The sequence below is a fragment of the Candoia aspera genome, chromosome 4 (genome assembly GCF_035149785.1).
Source record: "Candoia aspera isolate rCanAsp1 chromosome 4, rCanAsp1.hap2, whole genome shotgun sequence".
NCBI lineage: Eukaryota > Metazoa > Chordata > Lepidosauria > Squamata > Boidae > Candoia > Candoia aspera.
In genome coordinates this window covers 48,613,560-48,624,146 of record NC_086156.1, presented here as the reverse complement: position 1 = coordinate 48,624,146, position 10,587 = coordinate 48,613,560, and the positions used below count along the sequence as shown (strand labels likewise).

The 10,587-nt window shown below is 37.2% G+C and overlaps 1 protein-coding gene across 8 annotated transcripts in view; it reads right to left on the bottom strand.

The window, feature by feature from the left end:
* Nucleotides 1-555: 555 nt before the first annotated feature.
* Nucleotides 556-10,587, bottom strand: part of NT5C3A (5'-nucleotidase, cytosolic IIIA) — a 34,157-nt gene continuing 24,125 nt past the window's right edge. For all 8 annotated transcript variants that reach the window (XM_063304057.1, XM_063304051.1, XM_063304056.1 and 5 more), the window contains 7 exons: nt 9,215-9,284; nt 8,680-8,726; nt 7,669-7,754; nt 6,534-6,623; nt 5,226-5,388; nt 3,105-3,305; nt 556-938 (listed from right to left, as the gene is read on the bottom strand). In XM_063304057.1, the coding sequence (XP_063160127.1) occupies nt 837-938; nt 3,105-3,305; nt 5,226-5,388; nt 6,534-6,623; nt 7,669-7,754; nt 8,680-8,726; nt 9,215-9,284 (759 nt within the window). In that variant the 3' untranslated portion in view covers nt 556-836. The remainder of the gene's footprint in view (nt 939-3,104; nt 3,306-5,225; nt 5,389-6,533; nt 6,624-7,668; nt 7,755-8,679; nt 8,727-9,214; nt 9,285-10,587) is intronic.

Genomic DNA, 10,587 nt, shown 5'->3' with positions numbered 1-10,587 from the left:
TAAAGGAGAATTAAAGAAATAATTTTTGTCTAGTTTGAAAGGAGGAAGAGGGTTTTGTCTTCTTCCTGTTTGCCAGAAGTTTACAGGTGAACAACAGTAAAAGCACTTTTTAAACTTGTTTTCATAGAAGCTTGCACATGAGAAAAAGTGATAAAGAGAACTCGTGCTTGACATTCATGTTCAATAGCTATATCTTATAGCACAATGCAGTGAAATACCTTCCTATGAAGCTACCTTTCAAATTTCAATACTACTAAAAATGATGGTTTTTGTTGAAGTAGTACTGTACAACTCTACAGGGATCTGCTTCAAACATAGCCCTGATTAAGCCAACATGACTTTAAAACATTTAGATTCAACTGCACTTTCCACTACGAAGCCAACAGTGAGCTTCTCAACTTTTAGTGGTTTAAACTTAATTTGTACTACTGAACCTCAAAAGATTTGATTTTTACTGATTAATCAAATAAATTGTTTGATCATTCCCATGTTTCTCTTATTTTCTATAATAAAGGCAGGATAAAAAATTAAACAAACAAGCAACCGTTCCACAGATTCTGAAAATATCCATTTTATTGTGCAAGAATAAAAATTGAAGGAGTTTTTTTTTCCAATAATCCTTACAATCTTTCCACTGGAACTAATAAATAAGGAGCACATTAAACAGTGAAATACATTTCAACAGCATGGAGCATCATAATGAGGGATATAGTACTTTCCAAATGAACTGGTAATAGTGTGGAAAACAGCATCTGCATTATTGTTTTGATAGCTGGTCATGCTAATTTGTCCAATAGTTTCTATGAGAAGGAAAAAGCTTTCCCTGATGATACATATTACAAAATCTTTTGAAGGATTGAGTTGGCCACATCCAGAGAGTCATCTTTCACCAAAACAATATCATAGGACTCCATATATTTTTCCAGCAGTTCTTCAACCTAGATTTTAAAATGAAGAATAGTTTGAAAAAACAAACTATCATTTTAGAAAGCTCTACAGTTTACAAAACATTTGTATTATTTTATTCCTAAAGCACAATTATTTTGTTCATTTTTTATTATTAAGTGCTAATTTTACTTTTTTAAAATGTTATTTTGTACAGTATGTTATACCTATTCACCCTGACTTACACTTTTAGGCACTGGAGCCATCAGGATGAATAAGGCAATGCCTATTCAGTCTTTAGATTCTTCATTGGTGCTTTTATGCCCTACAATTTCCATACCGTGGTATTATGGTCACATCATTAACAGTCTTGAAATACCTATAGATTTTAACAATTTAGTAATTTTATATACTGTCTTGTCATTTCTATTTAGTCTTTTTTAGCATTATCTATATAATTTATATAATGGTACAACTCCTACATGGATTTATATAGTTGTATTTATTATTGATTTTTGAAATCCTAACTATATATAGAAAACCTTAATGGCATAGGTATTATGTTTCTATATTTGTGCTAGCACTTTAAACCCTAGTTATTCTTTCATTCATCTTTCTGCTAAGCAGTGGCACCCACAGTGGTTAAGAGTAAAATAAAGTGCCAAAAAATAACTTGCTTTAATTGTTCAGTTAAAACAGCAGTAAAATAGATTTCAATGAGTTGAGGCAGTTCTCGACTTACGACAGCAACTAGGACCGGAATTTGTTGCTAAGCGATGCAGTCGTAAAGCACGACCGCATTGCGTAGCAATGACAATCCCTGCAGTCCCGGTCGCTGTTGTTAATTGAATCTCATGGGCGTTAGGTGAGGCAACTTCCTACGAGCTTCCCACAACCAAGTCAGTGGGGAAACTGGCAGGAAATTACAACTCCTAGGTGGCTTGTGAGTGGGCCGGCAGGCAGGTAAGTGGCTGCTGCCGGGTGGGGGAGGGTGTGAGGGGTGTGTGAGGATGTGAGGGAGGCATGGCAAGGCTCGGGGAGGGGGTGCAAGGGAGACATGTTGAGGGTCAGGGAGGGTGCACGAGTGTGCGAGAGAGGCACAGCAAGGGTCAGGGAGGGTATGAGGGTGTGGGTGGTGTGAGGGTCGGGGAGGCGCGAGGATGTGAGGAAGGGTCGGGGAGGGTGTGCAGGAGTGTGGGGGAGGCATTGCGAGGTTTGGGGAAGGTGTGCGGGTGGCCGGTGTGGTGCAAGCACAGGGGGGCTGGGTGTGTGGGTGGGGAGACTTAGCCCAGCGACTTGCAACCTTCCCTGCTGGCTTCCCCACTGACCTTCTGGGGAAGCTGGCAGGGAAGGTTGCAAATGCTGATCAGATGATTGTGAGGCGCTGCAACCAGTGAGCCAGTTGCCAAGCGCCCAGATTGCAATCATGTGACTGCAGGGGTGTTGGGATGGCAGGAACTCTGAGGACCAGTCCTAACTAGCATGTGTTCAGTGCCGTCATAACTTCACAAATGGTTGCTGAACGAGGACTAAGTCGAGGACTACCTGTATTTAAAATCCAACTAAACTGTTAAAGACCTACACAAACATCTGCTGGTGGCAAAATAAGAGGAAGATAGTCTGACCTTCCTTGGCAAGATGTCTAGGAGCAGTTTGAAGACCCTTTGAAGATGGTTATGTTTTAGTTATTTACCTAAATTCTAGCACACCTGGCCTACTAAGCTGTAATGAGATTTAGTATATTGTGAGTATATCTTTGGGGATATTTTTCAGCAAAATAATGCATGAGAATCAACATAACAATTTTTCAGATCTTTGAATAGTGAATTTTTTATTTATTTTTTTAGAAAAAACCTTCTACTTTAGTAGAGAGTATATAAATAACATCAGCAAGGAACTCAATGTTACCATTCTGCAAAATAATGAATTCAAACAAGCCATTCTCACATACAGTATTTTCTATCTGCCATACATTTAATTCTGTTTTCAAATTTGACTGCAAAGGCATTCAAAAGGTTATACTGAACTTGACTCTGAAGTGGGTACACATACTGTAGATAGAAAAATGATTTTACAATTATGATATATTAAAACAAGATTAGTGGGCAGTTACTACAGGCAGAGTGATACAGATCATAAAAACCTATAAATAATATACAAAACTGAGGAACAGGAATTTTACGATAGATTTTATGCTTATCAATGACCTACATACTTACTTTATCATTGAGATATCCAATCTTAAGAATATGTTCAACATTTGCCACACCATCTGCCATTGTTAAGTCTCCTTGAGAGTCTCCAAGTAATATGATATTGCTGTTGTCTTTTAATTGTTTGAAGTACTCTGTATTTTTCAAGGCCCCATCATGTTTGTTGTAAACATGAATTAGTTCTCCTTTAAATCCTTTTAATATGCCCTGTTGAAGATGAGAGAAGTTAGTTCTAAGACCAGACAAACAAATTAATAAGATATATAATTTTAGAATGTTTCCATGAGGATTTCCTCTTTCAACTGACTCTAATATTTTCATTACATGCAAATAATACTGAGAAGAAAAAGCATCTCTCATACACCTAAATAATGGCTGTCTATTTATTTATTTGTATACTGCCCATTCCCAAACATTCTGGATAACTAACAATCAGAAACATCACTGAGCAACCTCCCTCTCAAAAATAATAAACCCATCCATAAAATAAATCAAATACAATATTAATTTAAAAAATAAAAAATAAAAAAGACCCTGCCAAATTCAAATCTTCAGTCACATGCTTTCCTCCTGCAGTTGATGGAATAAACAGGTCTTAACTACTCTCCTAAAACCCAGAAAGGAAGGAGTAGACCAGATCTCCACAGGGAGATAATTTCAGAGTATGGGAGCAATGAGCAAAAATGCATACTTCCAAATCCCCATCAGATGGCATTCATGTTTAGACAGGACCTGGAGGGAATTGACTATTCAACCTGATTGGACAGGTAGATAATATAGAAGGAGGTCCCTCAGATAACCCAGTCTGGAGCCATTTATGTCCTTAAAAATCATGACCAGCATCTTGAATATCATCCAGAAGCAAACTGGCAACCAATTGAACTGGCAAAGCAATGGGGTCACCTGATGATGTTAGGATATATTGTAGGGAGCCATGGAGATAACCTTGGAGAAGGAATCCAAAGGCTGTTAGTGAAACACCAGGTGACGAAGAAACATGTGTTAAGTCCAGAGAAGCAGGGGAGTATTACAAAGAGACTAACCTCCCCCCCAACTCCTGCAAACTTCCTGGGATATAAGAGGGAGGAAAGGGAACTACATGCAGACTTACAAAATTCTGTTATTAAAGCTTGTCTTAAAGTTCTGGTGGTCCTATGGAGTCTGTTCCCTGATCTGGTCTACCATGCTGATGTATATCCATTAACGTCAAAGCCACCACATTTTGTATCAGCTATAGCTTCCAAATGCTTTCCAAGGACAGCCCCACGTAGAATACTTTACATTAATCCAAGTGGGAGGTGACAAAAAGGCATGGATTAATGTGAGCAGAGCCTCACAAGCCAAGAACGGTTGCAATTGGTTCAAAAATTGTAACTGTACAGAGGTCCTCCTAACCATGGCTTTTATCTGTTGATCAAGCAGGAGCTGAAGTCCAGGATGAGCTCCACACTGCAAGCCACCTCTGAACAGGGGAGTTCAACTCTGTCAGACTCAATGATGGTATTTTCCTAAAACCATTTGGCCCACAAATTCAAAGCTGCTTTATCTTGAAAAGACTCAGTCCAAGTCTGTTCTTCCCCATTCAGACCCTGACAGCCTCCAGGCACTGAGTCAGCACTTCTACCGTATTGCCTGTTTGCCCAGGGCCAAGTCACCAATGGGTGACCTCTCTAGCAGTTTCAGGTAGACATTAAAAAGAAGTGATGAGAGTAGACAGTCCTAAGGCACTCCACAACATAGAGGTTTCTGGGCAGATATATCTTCCCGCCGCAACTGGAACTACCCCCTCAAGAAGAACCACTACAAAACTGTGTCCCCCCCAATCCCACAGAGTGGTCCAGAAGGATACCACTGTTTATGATATCAAAAAGCCTCTGAAACATTAAGGAAAAACAGGAGGGTTCCATTCCCTTGATCCTGGTTTCAATTAATTCATAAACTAATTAATACATTCTAAGAACACTTTACTGGCCTTATCAAGTATGGCATAAACCTTAGTCTTAACTATAACTGTAAATCAAAAATATTTATGTACCATTTTTATATGGATTAGAAGGTTCTTATATAGCTTAATAAATGATAATGCCATCTGTAACTGCACTTTGTATTTGACACTTTCATACTCACATTATCATCAAAATCCATGAAGTTGGAAACTACTTTGACACTGGAGTGGTAGACACCTGCTTGATGAATAATCTCTTCTAAAATGTCTCCAATCCCAGCAGAAAATATAAATACTGGAATATTATGCTCATGAAGTTTGTCAAAAAAAAATTCATAACCCTCTCTGTAAAACAGGATAGTCACTTTAAAAAATTGAATTAAAATCTGACAGCATTTCATTTTTCTTTGCTGAAATAGGAATTGAACCACTCCTATCCACTGTTTATAGAATAAACAAGATTGTAATAACTAGCAGCTTATTATTCATGAAGCCAAGCCTTCAAAATTTTAAGAATGTTTTATCTTTTAAAGAAACGTCCTATGGGTTCTTCTGGAAACTAGTTGAGAAATTTGCTTTTGTTTGATAATCCCATTCTGACTTCTGTTTGTACAGATACCCATATTTATTTTGGCATATAAGTAACTCGATGAAAAAACTGCCTTTGAAAGATCAAGGGTGAAACAGGAATTCCTCCTGGACCTTGCTTATAGAGATAAGGCAGGACAGAAAAAGAAAAAAATTAACTTTCTTGTGCAACATCTGCTTTCCTATTTCTCAGATCTGAGTACATGCATTGAGAAGGAGAATGGCTACAGTTCTTGTTGGAAGTAGGGCAAAAAGGGGATAGTCAAACTCTTAAGTCCTCCAACTAAGGGAAAAAATATATATTATCAAAGTTTTTTTTTTCAGATTTGGTACTGCTATTAGATCAGGAATGGGTAGACTTTTGGATCGTGAAAGCCATACAAGCTGAAATTAAGCTTTGAAGAAATGGAATCTTCTGTATTACACTAACTGAAAAAGGTAAATGAGCAAGCAGAAAGTGGTTCATTCTCATAAAGCATTATTTTCAAATAGAGCCAAATCCTCATTTATCATATAAACAGCAGCAGCTTAAAAAAAAAGCAAGCTTATTAACAGTATCAGAGACAAATCTTTATGGAAGAAAAAAATTGCCAAACCCTGCAAAATTAATAACCTCCTAGTTCACTACTCAAGCACAAAGACAATGAAGGCTGAATCTGAATCTGATGTAACCACTGTGATGTGGAACTTTTTCATTGTGCTGACACAACAAGAAGCTCAATCTGTTGCATACAGGAGTTACAGCAGGAGAACCAACCAAATGGAAGCACTTTACGCACCACTCAATGCAAGGGAAATTATGTCCACAGTGGAACATAAATGAGCATGTAACATTTCATGCAATTTTCTATTTCTGATGTATTTGTATACAATTACACAAAACAGGAATAATAGATGCTTACTTCAGCATAACATCAGACTCTCTCACAATTTCAGCAAGTTTGTCCTTCTGTAATCCTTGTTCAATAAGCAAAGCATGGGATTTGTTGTACCTAGATTAAAAATGAAATGTTAAAAAGCTTTTTTCTTATAGGCTAGAACATTTGTGTATATGCATGAGCACCTTTGAGCCAGTCTTGACTCCTGGCAACCGCCTGGACTAGTCCCTGCCATTTTCTTGGCAAGATTTTCAGAAGTGGTGTGCCATTGCCTTCTTTCTAGGGTTGAGAGTGACTGCTCTAAGGTCATCCAACTAGCTTTGTGCCTAAGATGAAACTATAACTCATGGTCTCCCAGTTTCTAACCTGGTTCCTTAACCACTACACCAACCTGGGTCTTCTATGGGGCTTTCTGTCCATTAGAAAAATAATATAAATAGATTTTGGAATCAGCCAATCTTTGATATCTATTTGAAAATCTTTATATATGATGCAGTAACAGCAGTTTTGGATAAAGCAATCATAATGGACAAAAAAAAAGAGAGACAAAAATGGATTAGTAAGTTAGTTTTATGAGGGGATGACACATGCTAAATTTCACAGAATTAGTGCAAACTAATCCAAAAGGGACAATATAAAAATCATACTGTTTATATTAACTATAGGAAGCCTGATCTCCAGCAGATGTTTTAGATTGTAATTCCCACAATTTCTTGCTATTGGGCATGCTGTCTGGGGCTGATGGGAGCTAAAGCTGAAATATATGGAGGAAACAATTTATTCTACCCATTATATTTGGAAGGCTTTGAATACTTTAGTGGTTTTACCTCTCAAAAACTGTATCTTATTTATTTTTCCAAATATATGTAAAACTATATTGGCATTATACATTTTCAAAATCCTTTTCAGTATTGGAGGACACCTTGAACTTTGGAAACTGTTACTTAAAGAATGCAAGAGAGCTAAGAGGCAAAATTTAGAACAAGACCTTTAATTCCTTTACAAACATCTTTGGCACAAATGGTGCACTTAAAACAGATTTTGTATCTTATCAGGACACGATACGTAAATGGGTGCTCTTATCAACAATTGCTTAATTATTCAGTTGCAAGCATTCAACTCTAACAGTAAACAAACTGGTCACCTTTCACAAACTCACCACTCAACCATGTAAGGATACTTCTCTTCAACTGTAAGACTAGGGTCAATTTCAATAGCATAATATATTTCTTTCAGCTGGAATAACTAGAAAAAAACCGATCAGTTACTATTTATCTCTGTAACACCTTTTTTATAACTGCATAATCTAAATTGCTTGCTTCTTTAGTTTTGATATATATCCCCAGTACTTCATGTAAGTACATTACATATAATATTCAGTTAAGAAGTATATAAACAGGTACAGTCACACAGAAAAAGCAGCAAATGGCCTTAAAACAGAAAAAGTATACAGGTAGTCCTTGGCTTACAATGGCAATTGGGACCGGAATTTCGATTGTTAAGCGATGCAGTCGTAAAGTGCGACTGCATCGCTTAGCAATGGCAATCCCTGCAGTCCTGGTTGCCGTTGTTAACTGAATCCCACGGTTGTTAGGCAAGGCAACTTCCTGCTGGCTTTCCACAACCAAGTTAGTGGGGAAACCAGCAGGAAGTTGCAAATCCCAGGCGGCTTGCAAGCAGGCCAGCAGGCAGTTAAGTGGCTGCTGCCAGGTGGGGGAAGGTGCAAGGGCATGAGGAAGGAGCAGCAAGGCTTGGGCCAGGTGTGTGGGGGTGCACGAGGGAGGCAAAGCAAGGCTTGGGGATGTTGTGAGGGTGTGCACAAGGGAGGCACAGCAAGGGTCAGGGAGGGTGTGCAAAGGGGGCATGGCGAGGGCTGGTGATCACAGGGCACTGCACCAATTGTAAGTGCAAACCAGTTGCCAAGTGCCCAGATTGTGTTCACGTGATTGTGGGGGCGCTGGGATGGCCGGAACTCTGAGGAATGGTCGTAACCACCATTCTTTCAGCACTGTCACAACTTCAAATGGGCACTGAACAAATGATTGTAAGTCGAGGTTTACCTGTACTTCATTACAATTCTATGCAAAGTGTGAAATAAATAATATAAGCCTCTCATAACAATAGGAATTGATAATGAATAGGGGAAACCAACTTGTCAGTTTTAAATTACCTTTTCCCGACATTCCTCTGTAATAAGTTTACAGTTGTCAATAATATCTGAAAAATGTTCATAAAGGTTTTAGAAATGAGTATATGCAAATCAAACAATGCAAAATTCTAATTTACCCATCTACCAGTAGATTATCTGTAACCCACTCAAAAACAAAGTAAAATCCCCAATTTTAACACTCCTATTGGTTAAGGTTATTTAAAAATAATGGTATTCAAGTAGTAGCCTACATGAATTATACACATTAATGGAAGGAAATTATCTTTGACTGCAACCTTTCCCCCCAAACCTAGTGTCCTTTGTTAAAATGAGATCCTTTATACTTTAATCCACTACAGGGAATCTGGAAGAATATAATGGAGATAAACATAAAACGATAGCAAATAAAATGTAATATATCACAGCCAGGCCAAGTAATGCACTATAAGGGAAATCAAAGATTTTTCCTTTCTGCTATGTGTATTCAGTCAAAAGTAAGTTTTCTTGAGTTTCATGAGAGATATGAAATTTCTTACAAGCAACCTATGATACTCACTATGACATGTTGGGCATCTTTTGCCATTATGGGAAAACCTACTTAACGTCATATCAAAGTCTGTAATTATCTGTAAAGAGTAGATAAAGAAATATATAATGTATGCAAAATTAAATTAAATACTTAAAATGTAAAACCAAAGAGAAAAATCAGTATTATAGATATTCATTGGCTGTGTGCTCATTTAATTTTAAGTGTGTTGAAGCCTTTATTTTGGATTTTGACTTGCCACAACTTAGGGTAGTATTTAAGCAATGACAGACTGGGATCAGCATTAACCGTGGTTTACTAAAACAAGCCAATTGTAAGGCACAGCTAAGGAAGCTGTTGTTTTAGAAAATCATTTAAGATTAACAATAATTTAGAATTCAAACTTAATGCTAAGCTGTGGTTAGTAGAATAAAAGTTGTATTACGGCAGTAAATTTTAGCAAATATTGCAGCCACACTTTAGCAAATTAGGGATCTACAGAGAACATCCAAGGAAGAGCTTTGGGAATCCTCTGATATGTTCTTGTATGATCTGAAGGTTGTCCAATCTGACTCACTGCTTGGTATGGAGCTGTTTTCTTATAGCTTAGTTTTTGAGGCTTTTTTAATGGGAAGCAATACGGAAATGTTTTAATAGTCCTGTTTTGTCATATCTTTGGAATATTGCTTTATAGGGATTCTTTTTTGGGGGGGGTGGCTTTTTTGGGATCAATTCAGTTTCTCTAAAATTCCAGAAGTGCCTAACCGGCTTTTCCTTCCACTATATAAGGATCTATAAATGTTTTTTTTAACTAAGGAGATGGTCTAATCAAAGCTAGGTTAATAAGCCACTGTTCAAATCTTGTAATTGTTTTTCCAATAAGTATGGCCTTATCTTTATATTAAAGTTATGATAAATTTACCACCTCTTACTAAGCTTACTGTCTGTTACAGTTGGTCATATTGTGTTGATGAATGTACTTTTTAACAATAGAACCTTGCCCAAAATTTTAAAAAATAGAAACATTTTAAATAAAAATAGGAGACAACACAGTATTCTTTGTTTCTATTCAACAATTTGAGATGAATTTTGTAGGTAAATGAAGATGTAAGAGAAGTTGAAACAAATCAAATTTTATATTAACCAAAGCAGGCATTTTTAAACTACACTCCTTTAAAATTTGACTTTTTAAAAATACCTGTAAACTTTGTTGCTTTCAAAGACAGTGTAATAAAATACAAAAAAATGATAACCCCTTCTACAAGAGTGACCAGGGTTGAGGTCAAGGGGGACAAATGACTGCATTACAATGTCACAGTGCAAATTATGCTCTTTAACAGCAGCATGCAAGTTTGCAATGCATGTATGAAAGAGTGGAGCTTGCACAGTTACATCACAACACA